The sequence below is a fragment of the Rhinoderma darwinii genome, chromosome 4 (assembly GCF_050947455.1).
Source record: "Rhinoderma darwinii isolate aRhiDar2 chromosome 4, aRhiDar2.hap1, whole genome shotgun sequence".
Taxonomy (NCBI): Eukaryota; Metazoa; Chordata; class Amphibia; order Anura; family Rhinodermatidae; genus Rhinoderma; species Rhinoderma darwinii.
Window position 1 is genome coordinate 195,252,146 of NC_134690.1, and position 21,342 is coordinate 195,273,487.

The 21,342-nt window shown below is 43.7% G+C and overlaps 1 protein-coding gene across 2 annotated transcripts in view; it reads left to right on the plus strand.

Moving 5' to 3' along the window:
• The window catches only part of DDX43 (DEAD-box helicase 43), a 246,015-nt gene that overhangs the window by 209,353 nt on the left and 15,320 nt on the right, over nucleotides 1-21,342 (plus strand). Inside the window, exons 15-16 of one of the 2 annotated variants that reach the window (XR_012883166.1) lie at nucleotides 10,190-10,277; nucleotides 11,139-11,256. Coding sequence is in view for 1 of the 2 variants with exons in the window: in XM_075862031.1 (XP_075718146.1) it covers nucleotides 10,190-10,277; nucleotides 11,139-11,249 (199 nt within the window). In the remaining variant the exon portion in view is untranslated. The remainder of the gene's footprint in view (nucleotides 1-10,189; nucleotides 10,278-11,138; nucleotides 11,257-21,342) is intronic. The other variant, XM_075862031.1, reaches the window with a different exon arrangement.

Sequence of the window (21,342 nt, forward strand, 5' to 3'; positions counted from 1 at the left end):
GATAATAAGGCCCACATATTTGGTATTCCCATGCTCAGGAGAAGTGGAAGAATGTGAAAGGAGATTCATTTTGGCCGTGGTCTATACCGTGTGTGAAAAATGCTGACATAAACTGACGCATTTGCTAAAAAATTGCTAATTTTATTTTGATCCATCTTATTCAAGAAACTTTCAGAAGAAAACTGGACTGTCTAAAAATATGATAAACCCCTTGAAGGAAACCTTGTGGGGTCTACTTGTGTGAATGAAGTCATTTATGGGGTGTTTCTCATGTTTCAGCAGCATTACACCCCCCAGAAAACAGTATGCGGCTATAAAATCAAATGCAAAATTCCTGGACCGAAAAGGCCAAAAAGCCTCCTTTTATGCCAAGCCCTGGCACATGCCCGCACAGTGAATAAGGCACACATATTTGGTATCCCCATGCACGGGAGAAGTGGAATAATGTGAAATGAGATTAATTTTGTCCGTGGTCCATACTGTGTGAAAAATGCTAGCATAAACTGACGCAATTGCTAAATTCTTGCATTTTTTTCCAATTTGCCCACTTTGGAGAAAAAAATTAAAATGATATATACTGACAAATGCCACTAAAACAAAGCCCTATCTGTCCTTTTAAAAAGAGTGTAAAATTCAAAGATGAACTTTATTCACCTGCCGTTATAGTCATCTAAAGAAGCGCATAGCAAAATTGTAAAATTTGCTCTGGTCATTTAGCTGTAAAACAGCCTAGTCCTTAAAGGAACAGTGTCATCACAATTTTTTTTTTTAATATGTTAAAGATGTTAGTGCTTTATTAAAAACGTTTATATTTATTTGTGTGTTTGTGTTTTACTTTTTCTTATTTTTACACTTTTTCTTCCCTATGGGGGCTGCCATTTTATTTTCCATTTCTGTATGTGTCGATTAACGACACATACAGACATGGAATACGGCAGCCACAGTCCCATAGGGACTGCGAACGGGTCCCGTCCCATCCACTTCTGTGTACGCCGTCTGTGTGGGAACTGCGCATGCGCCGCTCCCACACAGTCCAATTTGAAATGCGCGCCGTCCGGCGCCATTTTCCTGTGGACCGGAAGTCGCGGCCGGACAGTAAGATTACTACTTCCGGTCGCGGCTTCCGGACTTGTGCACTTGGACCAGCGGCAGTAGACGGAGCGGACGGGCCGGAGGGAGCCGCGGCGGCAGGAGCAGGTAAGAGATTTCTATGTATGTTCGTGTTTGTGTGTGTTTACTGCTGTATGTAAACCTACTACACTGTGTGTTAGCTCAAAAAATGGCGACACACAGTGTAGGAGATTAGACCGTTCAAACCCCTCGTTTATCCCGGCACTAGCCAGGATAAAGGAGGGGGGGATTCTCAGAGCTCACTAGAGCGAGTGCTTTTTTCCCAATTTTGCAGCAAAAAGCAATGTGGTTGCTTTACCACATGCAATGCTGCAATTTTGGGAATAGCTCCATCTAGTGACCAGCAATGGGAAATATTATAAATTAGAATCTAATTTATAATATTTCCTGACTCGTGAAAAAAATAAAAAAAATTTGAACAATGTTTAATCACCTACACACTAAATGTTTAATTAAAAAAAAAATAAAAACATGTTTTGCTGGCAACACATTCCCTTTAACCGGTTAACTTTTCTGAACTTTTTTTTGGGGGGGGGATAGAAAAAAAACGGAAATTTCGCCACTTTTTCACGTCTTAAATCGACGCCGTTTACCGTGTGGTATAAATAACACTAACTTTATTCAGCGGCTTGTTACGATTGCAACGATACCAAATTTGTATAGTTTTTGTATGTTTTACTACTTTTACACAGTAAAAGCGCTTTTTCAAAATTATTTGTTTTTGTGTCTCAATATTTGAAGAGCCATAACTTTTTTATTGTTCCGCCGATGCAGTTGTATGAGGGCTTTTTTTTTGCGGGAAGACTTGTACCGTATATGTCGGCGTATAAGACGACTGGGCGTATAAGACGACCCCCAACTTTTACCCTTAAATATAGAATTTAAGATATACTCACCATTTCGTGCAGGAGCGCTTCACTATGGCCATCGGCGGCAGGACCCAGGACTCTCTGTCTCTTTGAACTCGCGCATGCGCAGATAGGCTGCTTCATCGCGCGAGATCTGAGAGGCAGGGAATGAGAGGAAAGGGCGGGCCAGAGGATCTTACAGAGATGTTCCCTGGCGGCTAATACCGGCTTCCCTCAGATCCGTGGCGGATTCCGTGCATCCCGGGAGCCTGTGTACCGGACTGCAGGCTCACAAGGTAACACACAACCTGTGTGTAGACAATATGTAGACTAGGGATGTCACGATACCAGAATTTGGACTTCGATACCGATACTTCGTTTAGTATTGCGATTTCGATACCAATTTCGATACTTTTGCCAACAGTAATAAAAAAAAAATTCTTCCGTTTTCTGATGTGAGGCGCGACGTGTGATGAATTTTGAACGCGCCTCACATTTATAGTAATTAATCCCATCATGTTTCTCAGTCATATTGGGTTAATGTGCGAGGTACATGATGGGGTTAATTACTATTAATGTGAGGAACATGGAGGGTAAATTCATCGCACCTCACATTAATAAGTGAATGAAAGCCGTGTTTATTTTATTTTTTTACAGCGTACACATCATAAATGATGCAAAAACATTGTTGTCCGCGCCATTACTGAATGTGTGTATTTTATGTATTGAGACTTATTTTAATGTTTATTGTAAAAAAGGTGAAGGTGTATTTTTTTAAAAATTTAACAATACTTTGTTTTTACTTTATTTTTAAACTTTAATGTACTGACATATATCAGATATGTGCCAGTACATTAACCTGTGGACGGATAATACACAGGCAGTTGTTAGGACGTACTTGGGTATGTCCTAACAACATGAAATATGGTAAGACAGCCCTGGGGTCCGTCAATAGACCCTGGGCTGTCTGCCCATATATGGTATGGCCCTCGATCGCGTCACAGGAATTCCCTGTGACGCGATCCAGGGGCATCCCCCCTTCTCACTTTCCCCTGAATGCTGCAGTCAGCTGTGATCGCAGCATTCAGGGGAATAACGGCGGAGATGAGAGGTTTCTCTGATCTCCGCCGTTATAGAGCGGGGCTGCGGCTGTGTAATACAGCCATTGCCCCGCTCCTGACAGGAAGTGCGCGCGCGGTCAGCATGAGGTGATGCGGCCGGCGCTGCACTAATGAGCGGCAGTTCAGGCACTGAAGACAGAACATGGGGGTGTTTTGTAGCGCGCCCGCCATGTTCTGTCTCCAGTGCCGCCGCTCATTAGTGCAGCGCTGGCCGCATTGCATCATCCTGACCCCGCGAACTTATCATGACTCAGGAGCGGGGCTGTGGCTGAATTACACAGCCGCAGCCGCGCTCCCATACATTCATGTGTTACTATACTGAGCTGTGCGGCTGCAACGTGCATCCCTAATGTAGACAATATCCGGCATATAAGACGACCCCACACTTTTGACATTTTTTTAAGGGTGTAAAAAGTCGTCTTGTACGCCGATATATAAGGTAGTTTTTATTGGTACCATTTTGGAGTAGATGCGACATTTTGATCACTTTTTATCACATTTTTTTTAAGTCAGGATTCACAGAAAACAGAAATTTTTCCATAGTTTTTTATTACATTTTTTACGGCGTTCACCGTGCGGGTTAAATAATGTAAAAGATTTATAGTCGGGGTCGTTATGGATGCGGCAATACCAAATATGCGTAACTTTTTAACTTTATTTTGTTTTTTTAATAGTAAAGCATTTTGTAAGGGGAAAAAGTGGGTTTTTAATATTTTTTTTTCACTTTTTTTTATTAACTTCTTTTTTTTACTTTTTTACTAGTCCCACTAGGGGACTTTTATATGCGATTCTCCGATCGCTATTATAATACACAGCAATACTTTTGTATTGCAGTGTATTACTGCCTGTCCGTTTTAAACGGCCTCTGGCATGATCTAGCAGGCATTCGCTACAGGCAGATCTGGGGGCCTTTATCAGGCCCCCGGCTGCCATCGGAGACACAGACACTCGGCAATCTTATTGCCGGGTGTCGTTTGGGAGAGAGAGGGAGCTCCCACCCTCTCTCCAAAACCATTCAGATGCAGTGCACGCTATTCAATACCGCATCTGAAGGGTTAAACGGGTGAGATCGATACTAATATCGATCTCACCCGGTCGAGCAGGGAAGCCCCCAGCCCTCAGCTACCTTTGGCAGCTGAGAGCAGGGAGATTTGACAGCTCCCTGCTCTTTTTATTTATCCTGATGCAGGGCCGTAAAAGGCTTATGCATCAGAATAAAGCCCGTTAGTGACTGACGTGAAAAGGCGTATTAGCGGTCACCAACGGGTTAATATTTATTGTAAAAAAAATCTTTTGTTGTTGTTTTAATTTAACATTTTATTTATTTTTTACTTTTTCTATTTGTAAACTATAATTTACCGGCATATTTATATGCCAGTACATTAGACTGTGTACTGATCGTACACAGGCAGTTTTTAGCACATACCGAAGTATGTCCTAACAGGAAATATGGGCAAACGGCCCTGGCGTCCTTCAATGGACCCTGGGCTGTCTTCCCATATATGGTATGTCCCTCGATCGTGTCACAGGAATTTCCTGTGACGCGATCACAGGGGTATCCCTCCTCATTTTGCCCTTCAATGCCTCAGTCAGCTTTGACCTCTGCATTCAAGGGAATAGCGGCGGAAATCAGGGGATTCTCTGATCTCTGCCGTTAGAATGGGGCTGCAGCTGTGTAATACAACCATTGTTCCACTCCTGATCGCTTGGGCACACCTTTCTATGCCTGCACTATCAGCATGATGTGATGCGGCCGGTGCGGCAGTAATGAGTGGCAGGCACTGAAGAAAAAACATGGGTGTTTTGCAGCGCGCATGCCATGTTCTATTCAGGGCTTATTAGTGCAGCGCCAGCCGCATCACATCTTTCTACTGACTAAATTCATGTGTTATAATACGGCACAGCTTGGTATCGAATACGGCATAGCTTGGTATCGAATACGGCACAGCTTGGTATCGAATACGGCACGGCTTGGTATCGAATACGGCACGGCTTGGTATCGAATACGGCACGGCTTGGTATCGAATACGGCACGGCTTGGTATCGAATACGGCACGGCTTGGTATCGAATACGGCACGGCTTGGTATCGAATACGGCACGGCTTGGTATCGAATACGGCACGGCTTGGTATCGAATACGGCACGGCTTGGTATCGAATACGGCACGGCTTGGTATCGAATACGGCACGGCTTGGTATCGAATACGGCACGGCTTGGTATCGAATACGGCACGGCTTGGTATCGAATACGGCACGGCTTGGTATCGAATACGGCACGGCTTGGTATCGAATACGGCACGGCTTGGTATCGAATACGGCACAGCTTCGTATCTAAATACATGAATTAGCGGTATTGAACCGTTTGAGGGTGCACAGCATTGAAATAGTATATATATTTTGATGCATTGTGCAACCCTAAATAAGGCCCTGTTCATACACATCCTTTTGGCATATGTTCAGGTTGTATATGTTACATAGGTTGAAAAAAGTCACAGGTCCAACCTTTCTCAATAAATTACACGTCATCCATTGCTTGATTAACCCCTTCAGGACCCAGCCTGTTTTGGCCTTCAGGACACAGCCGATTTTTTCAAATCTGACGTGTTACTTTATGTGGTAATAACGTTGGAATGCTTTTACCTATCCAAGCGATTCTGTGATTGTTTTCTCGTAACATGTTGTACTTGGTTAGTGAAAAAATTTGGTCGATAATTTCGGTATTTATTTCTGAAAAACAACAACATTTAGAAAAAATTAGCATTTTTTTCTAAATTAAAACGTATACCAGACAAAATAGTTACTAGTTAACATTTCCCATATGTCTACTTTATGTTTGCATCGTTTTTTAACGTACTTTTATTTTTCTACGACGTTACAAGGCTTAGAACTTTAGCAGCAATTTCTCATATTTGAAAGAAAATTTCAAAAGGCCATTTTTTCAGGGACCAGTTCAGTTCTGAAGTAGCTTTGAGGGCATTATATATTAGAAAATCCCCAGAAGTCACCCCATTTTGAAAACTGTACCCCTCAAGGTATTCGAATCCGCATTCACAAAGTGTTTTAACCCTTTAGGCGTTTCACAGGAATGAAAGCAAAGTAGAGGTGAAATTTACAAATTTTATTTTTTTTGCTGAAATTAATTTCTAATACATTTTTTTTTTTTGTAACACAGAAGGTTTTACCAGAGAAATGCAACTCAATATTTATTACCCAGATTCTGCAGTTTTTAGAAATATCCCACATGTGGACCTAGTGTGGTAATGGACTGAAACATAGGCCTCAGAAGCAAACGAGCACTTAGGGGATTTTGGGCCTCCTTTTTTTAGAATATATTTTAGGCACCTTGTCAGGTTTGAAGAGGTCTTGTGGTGCCAAAACAGTGGAAAAACCCCAAAAGTTACCCCATGTGGCAAACTACACTTTTTAAATTTTTAATAGTTACAAGGAATAATAAAGAAAATGCACCCCAACATTTGTAAAGCAATGTATCCCGATTATGGCCATATCCCATATGTGGTAATAAACCGCTGATTGGACCCACAGCAGGGCTCAGAAGGGAAGGAGCGCCATTTGGATTTTGGAGAACTGATTTTGCTGGATTGTTTTTTTGTGCCATGTCGCGTTTGCAACACCCTGGAGGGACCAAAACCGGGGAAACCCCCCAAAAGTGACCCCATTTTGGAAACGACACCTCTCAAGGAATTTATCTAGGGGTATAGTTAGCATTTTGACCACACAGATTTTTTGCAGAACTTAGTGGAATTAGGCAGTGAAAATGAAAATCGACTTTTCTGAAAAAGTATAGAAATGTTAAATTTTTCAAGGAATAAAGGAAAAAAAGAACCACAACGTTTGTAAAGCATTTTCTCCGGATTACGGTAATACCCCTTCTGTAGTAATAAACTGCTGATGGGACCCATGGCAGCGCTCAGAAGGGAAGGAGCATCATTTGGATTTTGGAGCACAGATTTTGCTGGATTGTTTTTCGGTGCCATGCCGCGTTTGCAACGCCCTGGAGGGACCAAAACAGTGGAAACACCCCCCCCCCCCCAAGTTACCCCATTTTGGAACCACCCCTCAAGGAATTTTTCTAGGGGCATAGTGAGCATTTAGACCCCACGGGTCTTATGCAGTATTTATTAGAATTAGGCCGTGAAAATTAATCACAATTTTTTTCCACTAAAATGTTGAATTCTCTCATTTTCACAAGGGATAAAGGGAGAAATTGCTTTACAAAAATTGGTTGTTTTTCTCTCCGAGTACAGAAATACCCCACATGAGGTCAAAAGTTGTTTTCATTAGACATGAATTAACCCTTTCAGGACTGATCCATTTTTTTCTGCTTTCGTATTTTCGTTTTTCACTCCCCGCCTTCCAAGAGCCATAACTTTTTTTATTTTTCCGTCGGTAGAGTGGTGTGAGGGCTTAGTTCTCGCTGGAGGAATTGTAGTTTCTATTGACACCATTTAAAGTACCATATAATGTACTGGGAAACTGAAAAAAATAGGAAACAAATTCCAGTTTTTTGGGGTCTTCGTTTTTAATGCTTTCACTTCGTGGGGGCTGCCGATGTGCTTCAAACCCCTTAAATGTGGCGAACGCAATCTGTCGCCGCATTTATGGGGTTAATTGCCTAAATCAGAGGCGATGGTCCGCTGACCGGCAGACTGGAGTGTCAGCGGTCAGGGACATCTGACCTCCCGGTTCCCGGACACTGTACGTTGAGACAGTGTGCGCCAGGAACTACTCCGCAACTGTACGTCCTGATGCGGGAAGCAACCCCTCTGCAGGACGTACCGTTGCAGCGCAGCGCGTGAATAGGTTAATTATAACCCTCAATGCCATTTGTCAGTAAGTAATCATCTAGCCTTTTTTTAAATGCTAACCTAGTATCTACCATTACTACCTCTTGGGGTCGGGCATTCCATAGCTTGACCACTCTAACTTTAAAGTACCCTTTCCTATATTGATGTCTGAAACGGCTTCCTTCCACACACAATGAATGTCCCCTGGTCCTTTATAGTGTCCTTGGATAGATTGTGTCAGTTCTTTGTATTGACCACACTTATGCATGTTAATAAGATCACGTCTAAGGCGTCTTTTCTTTTTTCTCCAATCTGAACGAGCCCAATTTCCCTAGCCTTTCATTGCAAGCGACACCTCCCATCCCATTTAATAATTTAGTCGCCTGGCTTTGAACCCTCTCATATCCTTTTTACAATCTTGAGGCCAAAACTGAATTCCATATTCAAGATGTGGCCTTACAACGGATAATAATAATCTTTATTTATATAGCGCCAACGTATTACAGATAACGGATTTATAGAGGGGTAATCACATTTGAATCACAGGTTTTTATCTCTTTTTATACACCATAATATCAAGTAGCAGCTGTAAGGCCTCATGCACACGACCGTAAAAACTCCCGTTATTACGGGTCGTAATTCCGACCCGTAATAACGGGCTCATAGACTTCTATTGGCCACAGGTACCTTCCCGTTTTCTTACGGGAAGGTGCCTGTGCCGTTGAAAAAGATAGAACATGTCCTATTTCAGGCCGTAATAACGGCACGGGCAGCCCATAGAAGTCTATGGAGCTCCCGTAATGACGGGTGGCTACGTGTGTGCACCCGTCATTACGGCAGCGTTGCTAAGCGACGTCAGTAAATAGTCACTGTCCAGGGAGCTGAAAGAGTTAACTGATCGGCAGTAACTCTTTCAGCACCCTGGACAGTGACTACCGATCAGAATAAAGAGCAACCTGTAAAAAATAAAAGACGTTCATACTTACCGAGAACTTCCTGCTTCCTCCAGTCCGGTCTCCCGGCCGTTGCCTTGGTGACGCGTCCCTCTCGACATCCGGCCCGACGTCCTGGCCGTCCCTGGATGACGTTTCAGCCCATGTGACCGCTGCAGCCAATCACAGGCTGCAGCGGTCACATGGACTGCCGCGTCATCCAGGGATGTCGGACTGGATGTGAAGAGAGGGACGCGTCACCAAGACAACGGCCGGGTAAGTATGAATTTCTTTAACTTTTATTACAGAAAGGGCTGTCCCTTCACTCTATCCTGCACTGATAGAGAGAAGGGGCTGCCGATTAGTGCAGTGCTATTTTGCCGCCAAAAACGTGCCCGTAAATACGGGTGGAATACGGGTGACACCGGACCCATATTTACGGGCACAGGTCCGTAAATACTGGTGCAAAACGGGTCGAATACGTGTGACACCGGACCCGTATTTACGCCAGTATTTACGGGTGGGAAAAAATACGGTCGTGTGCATGAGGCCAAAAACAGGATTTTAAGGACTGATGCTTAGCTTATTTGTAACCAGAATACCTAGGTCCTTCGCTTGTTCCGTTCTCCCCAGTTTTATTCCATTTAAGGTATATGCATTAATACTATATTATTGCCCCCTAGTTGCATTACTTTACATTTCTCAAAATTACATTTAATCTGCCATATTTTTGCCCTGGCTGCCAGCTTATCTAGGTCTTTCTGTAATATTTTATTGTCAAGATGAGTTTTAAGTCTCCTACAAAGTTTTGTATCATTAACAATAACTCACGCCTTGCTATCAATCCCATCCACCAGTTTATTAATCAAGAGAAAGTTTGCATGCCTTTTTTTTTTTTTTTTTACCTGCACTGAAAAGCGTAGCTGACTAGCCTCTTCAATACAGGGGGATCCCGCCAAAAAAAGGTCTACTGTATGATACTCCTTTTTTTTTTTTTAGTGGAGGTCATTGGATAGTGTATTCAACAGTGGCATACATTTGCATACGTGAGTGTTTTTACTTTCAGTATTTATGTTGGGAACGTTTCCTGGAATATACTCAGAATGTGGAGAAAATATGTATGAACAGATCCTTAGGCTGCTTTGCGCCTGTATTATGGACGTAATACCTGGACCTCCCATGGTTCATAAGAGCCGGAGTTAGGGCACGATACGCTTCTATGGAGCTCTAACTCAAGTCCTCATGAACGACGGGAAATACAGGTGTTGCGTCTAGTGTGGCTTTAGTCTGTCTGTCTAGCCCTGCCTACCGTCTTGAAATCAGCCAGTGTGCAATCTCACGTTTATCTTTTAGTCGCACAGGTGAATCCATAACATTGGTGTCTAGGAAAGACTGGAGAGTTTCAGGAGAACTAATAACCATCTTGGAACGGGCAAACCAAGTAAGTTTGTTTTTAACTGAACGTTTTTATCTACATACATAACACTTAGGGTATGTTCACACGGCCTATTTACGGACGTAATTCGGGCGTTTTTGCCCCGAATTACGTCTGAAAATAGCGCCTCAATAGCGCTGACAAACATCTGCCCATTGCTGAAAATAGCGCCTCAATAGCGCTGACAAACATCTGCCCATTGAAAGCAATGGGCAGACGTTTGTCTGTTCACACGAGGCGTATATTTACGCGCCGCTGTCAAATGACGGCGCGTAAATAGACGCCCGCGTAGAAGAAGTGACCTGTCACTTCTTTAGCCGTAATTGGAGCCGTTATTCATTGACTCCAATGAATAGCAGCGCTAATTACGGCCGTAATTGACGCGGCGTTCAAGCGCCTGCACATGCCGGTACGGCTGAAATTACGGGGATGTTTTCAGGCTGAAACATCCCCGTAATTTCAGCCGTTACGGACCCCCGCCGTGTGAACATACCCTAAGCTTGTCTGGCTTTTAAATTTTTTTTAAATAATAATAATAAATGAATGCCTTTGACTCTGGCTGTGTTAAAATTCACACTTCACTAAAATGCCTCGGCACTTTAAAATAAAACATAGTTTAATAGAATCAGGACAAATGTCACTAAATCAATGAACGTTCTGACTTGTTCCTATTTAAGCAACCTATCAAAACTCCCAAACAAAGTCCAACATTTTTGTGTTGTATAGTAACTTTCTTTGACACACGCAAGCTTTGGTCTTTTTCTGAAGATAAATGTATATAATTAGAGAGATACATTTTATTGCTCCTTTTCCTTTCTCTTAAGATTATAAATATATACCAATCTATACTAATGTTTGTTTTATTAGGAAGTTCCACTGGAGCTTATCGATATGGCTGAGAGGTATGAGCAGTTTAAGAAGAAGAAAGACAGTGAAAGAGACCTGCTTCCCCGTAAAGGCCGATGGCGTGACAACTAATGGTCATGTATGACATGCGTTTTTGTAACAATTATGGATGTAGGCTGTTTAACTGCTTTTGAACTAGTATTTTTAACAGTAGTGTATTCCAATGAACTTTTTCACTATGTAAAATCAAACTATAAAATGCCATTACATTTAAAATTGTAATGTCATATGGGCCTGCACAAACTATCTTTTTGTCCAACCTGTGAGGAACTTCCATGTCGCATCAGCTTTTGACATGGATCTTTTCACTTCGTGTGGATGGGTTTTTTAATGCCTAATCCACATGCATTGTAATTTAATTTGCACGGATTCACCCTTAGGGTAGGTGCACACGACCTATTTTCAGATGTAATGGAGGCGTTTTACGCCTCGAGTTACGCCTGAAAAGACTGCTCCAATACCTCTACAAACATCTGCCAATTGCTTGCAATGGATCTTACGATGTTCTGTGCAGACGAGGTGTAATTTTACGCGTCGCTGTCAAAAGACGGCGTGTAAAATTACACCCACGTCAAAGAAGTGCAGTACACTTCTTGGGACGTAATTTAAGCCGTTTTTCATTGACTCCATTGAAAAACAGCTCCAATTCCGTCCGTAATGGACGCCGCGAAAAAGGCGTGCACTTGTAAAAACGTCTGGAATTCAGGAGCTGTTTTTGCCTGAAAACAGCTCCGTAATTTCAGACGTATTTTGCGTTGCCGTGTGAACATACCCTTACAGTTACAAATATATCATTACAGAATTTGAGAACACAAAGGTGTGTGGATACAAACTCCACGTTAACTTTATTAGGCATACCCTGCCTCTATGTGCTGTTTACATATGCCACATCCCTTAGTACAGCCTAAAGATTTAATGGCATGTATTTTAAACCGTGCATCTTGACATAATAGTATCTTGCAGTTGCTACAGATTTCTCAGCAACACGTTCATGATCTAAATTTCTAGATTTACCACACCCTAAAGTTGCTCTATTTAATTGAAATATGTTGATTGCAAAGGCCATTGGAGATTATGTGTGGTTTGTGACATAGAAGTTATCCTGCTGTAAATTATACTAGAAAAGATGGGTAGACTGGAATTATAAAGAGATACATATAGTCAGCAATAATACCCTGGCAGGCTCCAGCATTTAAATAATATTCACATGACCTAAAACATGTTGGCATAATGGATTTATGTGGCGAATTCCAAATTTGAGCCCACCATGTGCAGCTGTCCAGTTATAGCAAGCTTTTACTTAAAGGCTTATTCCCGTTTTAGACCTTTATGGCACATCCACGGGATATGCCACGAATGTCTGATAGATGAGGGTCCTCCATTCACTTTTATGGAAATTACGGAAACAGCTGAGTAAGTGTGCTTGGCTGTTTCCGGTACTCCGATATAAGTGAATAGAGAGATGCACACAGACATGGCCCCCTCTCCATTCATTCTCTGCCTGGATGCTGTTTGTAATGAATGCAGATTCTCCTGTGAATATGCCATAAATCCATCCCTTGGTTGAACTTGATTGACATACACTACCGTTCAAAAGTTTAGGGTCACTTAGAAATTTCCTTATTTTTGAAAGAAAAGCACAGTTTTTTTCAATGAAGATAACATTAAATGAATCAGAGATACACTCTATGCATTGTTAATGTGCTAAATGACTATTCTAGCTGCAAACGTCTGGTTTTTAATGCAATATCTACATAGGTGTATAGAGGCCAATTTCCAGCAACCATCACTCCAGTGTTCTAATGGTACATTGTGTTTGCTAACTGTGTTAGAAGGCTAATGGATGATTAGAAAACACTTGAAAACCCTTGTGCAATTATGTTAGCACTGCTGTAAACAGTTTTGCTGTTTAGAGGAGCTATAAAACTGACCTTCCTTTGAGCGAGTTGAGAATCTGGAGCATTACATTTGTAAGTTCGATTAAACTCTCAAAATGGCTAGAAAAAGAGAGCTTTCATGTGAAACTCGACAGTCTATTCTTGTTCTTAGAAATGAAGGCTATTCCATGCGAGAAATTTCCAAGAAACTGAAGATTTCCTACAACGGTGTGTACTACTCCCTTCAGAGGACAGCACACAAAGGCTTTAACCAGAGTAGAAAGAGAAGTGGGAGGCCCCGCTGCACAACTGAGCAACAAGACAAGTACATTAGAATCTCTAGTTTGAGAAATAGACGCCTCACAGGTCCTCAACTGGCAGCTTCATTAAATAGTACCCGCAAAACGCCAGTGTCAACGTCTACAGTGAAGAGGCGACTCCGGGATGCTGGCCTTCAGGGCAGAGTGGCAAAGAAAAAGGCATATCTGAGACTGGCTAATAAAAGGAAAATATTAATATGGGCAAAAGCACACAGACCTTGGACAGAGGAAGATTGGAAAAAAGTGTTATGGACAGACGAATCGAAGTTTGAGGTGTTTGGATCACACAGAAGAACATTTGTGAGACGCAGAACAACTGAAAAGATGCTGGAAGAGTGCCTGATGCCATCTGTCAAGCATGGTGAAGGTAATGTGATGGTCTGGGGTTGCTTTGGTGCTGGTAAAGTGGGAGATTTGTACAAGGTAAAAGGGATTTTGAATAAGGAAGGCTATCACTCCATTTTGCAACGCCATGCCATACCCTGTGGACAGCGCTTGATTGGAGCCAATGTCATCCTACAACAGGACAATGGCCCAAAGCACACCTCCAAATTATGCAAGAACTATTTAGGGAAGAAGCAGGCAGCTGGTATTCTATCTGTAACGAGTGGCCAGCGCAGTCACCAGATCTCAAACCCATAGAGCTGTTGTGGGAGCAGCTTGACCGTATGGTACGCAAGAAGTGCCCATCAAGCCAATCCAACTTGTGGGAGGGGCTTCTGGAAGCATGGGGTGAAATTTCTCCCGATTTACCTCTGCAAATTAACAGCTAGAATGCCAAAGGTCTGCAATGCTGTAATTGCTGCAAATGGAGCATTCTTTGACGAAAGCAAAGTTAAGGAGAAAATTATTATTTCAAATAAAATTCATTATTTCTGACTTTGTCATTGTCTTGACTATATTTTCTAGTTATTTTGCAACTCATTTGATAAATATAAGTGTGAGTTTTCATGAAAAACACAAAATTGTCTGGGTGACCCCAAACTTTTGAACGGTAGTGTGTCTTTGTTTTCAACCATACTAACTATGTAACCCTTTAAACGACGCTGGAACCTGGTATGGTTTTCTAGTTCAAGTTGTGGTGTTTGAGTGTGGAATGATTTTAATACCAGACTGGGAAATAAATGTGTTCCGAGTAACTGGTTTCCAATCAGGTGTTTAACCCTTTCCTGCATTATCACGTACATGTGAGTCACAGGAAAGTTTTCCTTCCTGTGTTCAAGGACACCCAGCGTTAACTGACAACCGGGCCCCCGCTGCAACGCCCGGGAAAGAAGGTCTTGGACTGGTTCCTTGTTTACATTTGTGGAAAACCGTCCTGGTCTCGCTGGGCCAGACTGGGCACGATCACTGTCTTCGGAGGTGACCTACCTTCCTTGGTCTCCCTCTATCAAGGACATCCTGGGCGTCTACTTGACTGATCCCTTCTCAGGAAGTCGATCACTGACATTGCTCCTATGGCTGTCCTGTGAGCCTTATTATTTTTGTCTGGGAAATGTTTCATATTTCTATATATACTATTTTTGCTACAGTGTCTTCTGGAAAAATGCCTCCATGAAAGCCTCCCCCTACGATCGCCTACTTCACACTCTCCCTCCTCATCAGACGATTCTGGGCAACTGGGATAGATATACAGCTGGATCATCCTTTGCTTTTCTTCCTTGTTATGTTGTACAACCCAGTGGGGGCTATCCTCCAACAATTTCCCAGGGCCACTTCTTTCCCGCTATTTCTTCTCTGAACTTCCCTATTATTGGGGCGTCCGTTTCTGCTTGTCTGACCAATGCCTGTAAGATCACCTGCTCGAACTGATCAGGCAGTATTGCCAGAAGTAGACCGGTTCTATTGTGGGCAGAGAGCTACGTCCGGCTCCCTCGGTCATATACATAAAGGTAGCGTCCACTAGATATTGCACTTACTCAGCAAAAGACGTCTGTGCCAAATTGAGTGGTTATTTTTTTAATTCTATGTCTTGTGCAGTAGATGCTGTAGTTTATTTTCCCTGAGGTTAGTCTTCCGAAGATACATCTTCTGTTTCTTGCCTCTTTCCTGTTTTTTTCAGGCGGATCGAGGCAGAATACATACCATCTCACCTGGCAACACTAGACTCACTCGTCCGTTATGGTACACTCACTTTATCTCTCTTCTGGTCAAACTTCCAAGGCTTCTGCTTCTCAGACATGCCCTACTTTCTCGGTCTAGTTTTCCACCCAGCTTGGGGCACTAGGTCTGACAACACCTTTCTTTGTTAACGACAGTCTGGAGATCTAGTGGTTTCTTAGAATGAGTGTTCACAAACATGCTATAGGCCAGCAGTTTCATTCTCCACCTCGTATTGTCTACAGAACTTGCTTCTGTCAGTCAACTTCTTTTTTTTTTTTTTTCCCTTGTCCATAATTTAGTATTTTCTTTAGCACTGCCTCATCTGGGGTTTGGCTGCCCATCTGCTTCCACCATCACTTCAGTGGGTGCCTCTTGTCCGGCGCGCCATTGGGTCTCTGCTGCACAGAAGCATTAGACCATGACCGCATTTGTCTCCACATGTTACCCAGTTCTATAAGCTGCACGCTTGCATCTTCAGGTTCTTTTCCCGATGTCTAGTATCTGTTGGCTGCAGTAGCTTACTCGGCCTGTTGAGTGATGTTCTTTTGTTCCCTCCCTTGGGGACTGCTTTAGGACATCCCATGGTCTTCTATGTCTCCCAATGATACAAGAAAACTGGATTATTATTTTTTTTGTTGCTTACCTGTAAAATCTTTTTCTAGTGACGTTCATTGGGTGACACTGCTCCAACCCAGTGTATTTTTAACTTTTTTTTCTTTGGCTTTTTTCTGACTTTACCGGACGGATTCCTCTTGTTTTTATTTCTGAGCCATCAAGCGTTTAGGTTTTAAGTTTACTGTGTAAATTCTGTTGGCTACTCCTAGTTGTATACAAGCAGTAGGAGCAAACTGATCAGCTGTGTGTCTGCAGGAGAGGTATAGCCTGTGTAGGAGGAGTTAAGACTCTTTTTCTTTTTTTATTATTTTTTTGCTTAATGGCAGCAGCCTCCACCCACGGTTTTCAGTGTCCACTAGTGAAAAGTATTTTACATGTAAGCAACAAAAAATCCTATTTTTTCAAGTCCCACTAGAGGACACTGCACAGAAGTATTGCAGCGTATTGTCCTTTTTAGCATTCTATTGGCTGAAGCTATACCTCACTGACTTTCTGCTCTTTCGGCCCACTGTATGTACTTTTTACATAATACTGAGAAAGTTTTCTGCTCTTTCAGTTCATTCTCCCTTATTTCTAAACTTCTGTATTTACTTGTATGTTAAAGGACCCTACTAGTTCCATTTTATGAATTATGAAATTTGTCTGGAGTTGCACTTTAGCGCTCTGCTGTCATTTGACGTAGGCTTACCTCATATCCGGTAAGGTAAAATATGGAGCCGTCTCACGGGCTGAGCCCGCCACAGTGTGTGTCGGCTGTGTGTTACAGCTGACACTTCACTGCAACGGCCAGGATCGGACATAACTCTGATCTTGATCGTATAACCACCTAGATGCCACGGTCAATAGTGACAGCGACATCTAAGCCGTTAGGAAGAGGGTGACGGCCCCCTCCGACAGACCAACGCCTCTGCCCCCTCTCCCCTGTGACGCAGTCGCGGGGTACTAATGGCTGTCATAGGGGACTGAGGGCAATATACTGCAACATATTGTGAAAGTGATCCAACCTTCACTAGTTCAAGTCCCCTAAGGGGACTGATTAAATTTTTTTTTATTTTTTTTAAAACAGGTAAATAAATACTATTATTTATTTTTCTCTTATATACATAAAAATACTAAAAGTAAAAAAAAAACAAATCCCCCAAAAGTAATGTATAAATTATATTGCCGCATCCTTAAGTCCGAACCATTACAATATAACATTAGTCAACCCGCATGGTGAATGCCGTAAAAAAAAAACAAAAAAACTTCAAAATTACTGTTTTTTTATCACCCCGTCCCCCCCCCGCAAAAAAACGGAATAAAAAGTGGTCAAAAGGTCATATGTACCCTTCTACTCGCAAAAAACACACACCGTTCAATCGATGGAAAAATATGCGCGTGTTGCAGACCGTACGGGGCCAGGCGTGAACGCGCCGATTACGCTGCCTGGCCCCTGTCAATCAATGTAAGAAGGGAGGGGGGTTGAACTGGGGAGAGACGTAAGAGCATTTACGAGCAACGGTGACGCCCTCGTTGTGCCTAAATGCTCATTAGCATAAAGTTAATAAAACTGATTGATTTCTCTACAAAGGAGGCAGTAAGCAGAAATTGAAACTAAACGCTAGAAACAGGTTAGTCTCCTCTACAATACCTTGTCACTAGTTTAATGCGGACATTCTGGTAACAGACTCCGTTTAAAGATCATGCGAAGCATAGAGGTCAATTGTTTCTGAACATACTGTTTGTTTCTTTTCTTCTTTAAATGTATGCTCAAGTTTAACATATATTTAATTCATGGACTATAGGCTGTCATATTAATTGAATACACCATTAGTTCAGTGCTAAGCGTCAATTTCAAATCAACTTCGCATGAAATGGAAAGCATGGATGAACAATTGTAACCAATAATTCTTTAGTTCCAGAAGGCTGCTAAGTAATCACTTTATTATGGTTATAAGCGAATCATTTTAGAACGCCTAATTTAATTCCAATTTCTCCAGATTAAAATACTTTGTTAGTTACTAGACATGGCCAAAAATGTATAGACACCCAAACCTCACATATGTATGTTCTTGTTGAACGTCTCATTCCAAAACCTTTTGACGATACTACTTTTGATAATACCTACATTTGTCTGTCAAGTCCTTTCTACTATAGTTTAGAACGTTGGTGTCACGAAGGGTCTGTGGACCGATTGGGCCGTACCGCCTTGGCAGTAAGGCAGCTGGCCAACAGGGAGCAGGTGAATGTCTATAGTTCTCAGACAGCAGCAGAGCAGACTCGGCTGGGACTAGGTAGCAGGCGGACGTCAGGCAAGGTGAAGCAGGTCAGACGTGGATGCAGCACCGCACGACTAAAATTAGCAAATCCCAATAAGAGCTGTATGGCTCTCAAGCCTTGAGGGCGTGGCCACTCCAGGACAGACTTTACCTTTTCAGGATCCATCTCGAGACCTCTATTCGAGACTAAGTAGCCCAGGAAGGGTAGGGCATCCTTGTCAAACACTCACTTCTCCAACTTGGCGTACAGACTATTCTCCCTTAACCGTAGCAGAACCTGACGGACATGTCTCTGGTGCGTCATAGGATCTGGAGAGAAAATCAAGATGCCATCAAGGTAGACTACAAAACAAACATAGAGGAGGTCACGGAAAATGTCTTTCACAAACTTCCGGAAGACCGCGGGAGCATTGCACAGGCCGAAGGGCATTACTAGATACTCTTCGTGTCCATTACGAGTGTTAAATGCAGTCTTCAATTCATCACCCTGGCGAATCCGGACTAGGTTGTAAGCCCCACGCAGGTCCGATGTGGGGGCAATGTCTCCACCTCCCTCTTGCTGAAGACGTCCGAAAAGTCAGCATAATCACTCGGCAATCCTGCCAAAGACTGAGGCAGCGAAGGCTGAGCCGAACGAATCCGCACCAGGCAACGACCTTGACATTCAGGGCCCCACTGGAGAACCTCTCTGGAATTCCAGTCCAGAACTGGGGCATGCAGTCGGAGCCAAGGCAGGCCCAGCAACACGGGGTTTACAGCTTTGGGTAAGACATAGAACGACAGAAGTTCGGAGTGAAGGGCTCCCACTTGCAGCCTCAGCGGCTTGGTCACCGCTATAACTGGGTCTGGCAGAGGTAGTCCATTCACTGAGGAAACTCAATGGCCTCTTCAGAGGGGTGGTGGGCAATTGCAGAAGGTCCACCAGATCTCTGCAGATGAAATTAGCAGCGGATCCAGAGTCCTGATGTGTTTTCTCGCCGGACACTATGGTCACAGGTATGGACAATTTAGACGGAAGTCCATCTTTACCCAAAGTTGTCACTCCTAGCAACCCTAGGTTTTTGGGGCACAGGCGCACAAGATGGCCATCGAGACCACAATAAAGACAGAGTCCAGATGTGCGTCTGCGTTGCTTCTCCTGAATGGATAACTTACACTGGTCCATCATCACAGACTCCTTAGGAGGATCGACATCTGAGGACAGCAGGGGTTGCTGCAAAGTAGGAACCAGAGTAGGAAGGGCTCCCTCCCGCTGAACCTCTTGGAGGCGTTCACGGATCCGTATATCAATCCGGGCAGACAGAAGGATGAGGTCATCCAGGGTAGACGGCAGATCCCGGGCGGCAAGTTCGTCTTTAATTCTGGAAGATAGTCCATGCCAGAATGCAGCCACCAGAGCCTCATTGTTCCATAACCGCTCTCCCGCCAGGGTGCGGAAGTGGATGGCGTACTCGCTCACGGAGGTGTCTTCTTGGCACAGGCTAATCAAAGAGGCCGCTGCAGATGAGACCTGTCCAGGTTCCTCAAACACCATGTGAGAAGTCCAGAGGAAGGCAGGGAAGTCATGGGTCTCTGGTCCTTGTCTCTCCCAGATAGGATTCGCCCATGCAAGAGCCTTGCCAGTGAGGAGAGAGATGATAAAAGCGAGCCTGGCATGATCAGACTAAAATGTCCTAGCATACAGGCAGAAGTGGATCTGGCATGGATTATGAAAACCACGACAGGTACTTGCTTTTCCATCATAGCGGTCAGGAAGTGGCAAAGAAACACGTGGGTCAATACTGCCAAGAGGTGTAGTCTGAGTATCAACATTGCCAGGAGGTGTAGTAGGAGGAACGGCAGCTTGTGCCTTCTGCTGACGTGCAAGAATCTTCAACGCCTGGAGGAGTTGGTCCTGTCGGGACCGGAGGTCCAGCATATCCGCTCGCATCTACTGTGATGTCGTCATAGTCTTGAATCAACCAGTGGGGTCCATGGCCTGAGCGTACTGTTACGAAGGGTCTGTGGACCCACTGGGTCGTACCGCCTTGGCGGTAAGGCAGCTGGCCAACAGGGAGCAGGTCAATGTCTTTAGTTCTATAGGTACCTGTGGCAGCTCAGACAGCAGCAGGGCAGGCTCGGCTGGGACTAGGTAGCAGGTGGACGTCAGACGTGGATGCAGCACGGCACGACTTTGGCACAGCTCGGTGCTAGACCATTAATGTATGGAATGCTAGGAACAGGTACAGGGACTGGAACAGGTAACACACTAGGAAGCCATCACATAGACAAACTAGGGAACACAACAACGCTCAGGCATCAAACTAGGGGGCTGGACCCCTCCTATAGTCCAGGGTACTCACGGGTCAAAGTTCATCCACAATGTCCGGTGCGCGCACCGCCCCTTTAAGAACGGGCACAAGCGTGCGCGCGCACCCTACGGGATCCGGCTGAGGTGAGGACGCGAGCGCTGGCGTCTCCTGAGGAGGAGGCTGGGGCCAGTACCTGCCGACTCGTAGCTGCAGCTGTCAGGGGTAGGTTGGAGCTGACGGCCCGGAGCCACGGACATTACAGTTGGTTCTAGGGAGACATGTCCACTCAATCACAAGAGCACTAGTGAGGTTCTGATGTTGGACCACAAGGCCTAACTCAATGTTGGTTTTGCAGGTCAAGGCTAGGAGGAATGTGACTGGCTAGCACAAAGGAAATAAACTATTTTATTATATTCTTATTGGCCTGGTTTTGTGCATGGGATTATTGCAATGCTAAAAATGGGTCTTTTACTTTAGCATTTACCATTTCCTTTACTAGAGGCCCCAGCCACATCATGAAATATAGTCTCAGAGTATGATTCCTCCCCTGCCAAACTTTATAATTGGCACTGCACATTTGGGTAGGAAGTGTTCCCCTGTCATCTACCTAACAAAGTTATCTGTCAGGCTCCCACCTGGAGAAGAGTGGTTTATCAATCCATAAAATGCAACTATAAAGCACCAGAGTCCAATGAAAATGT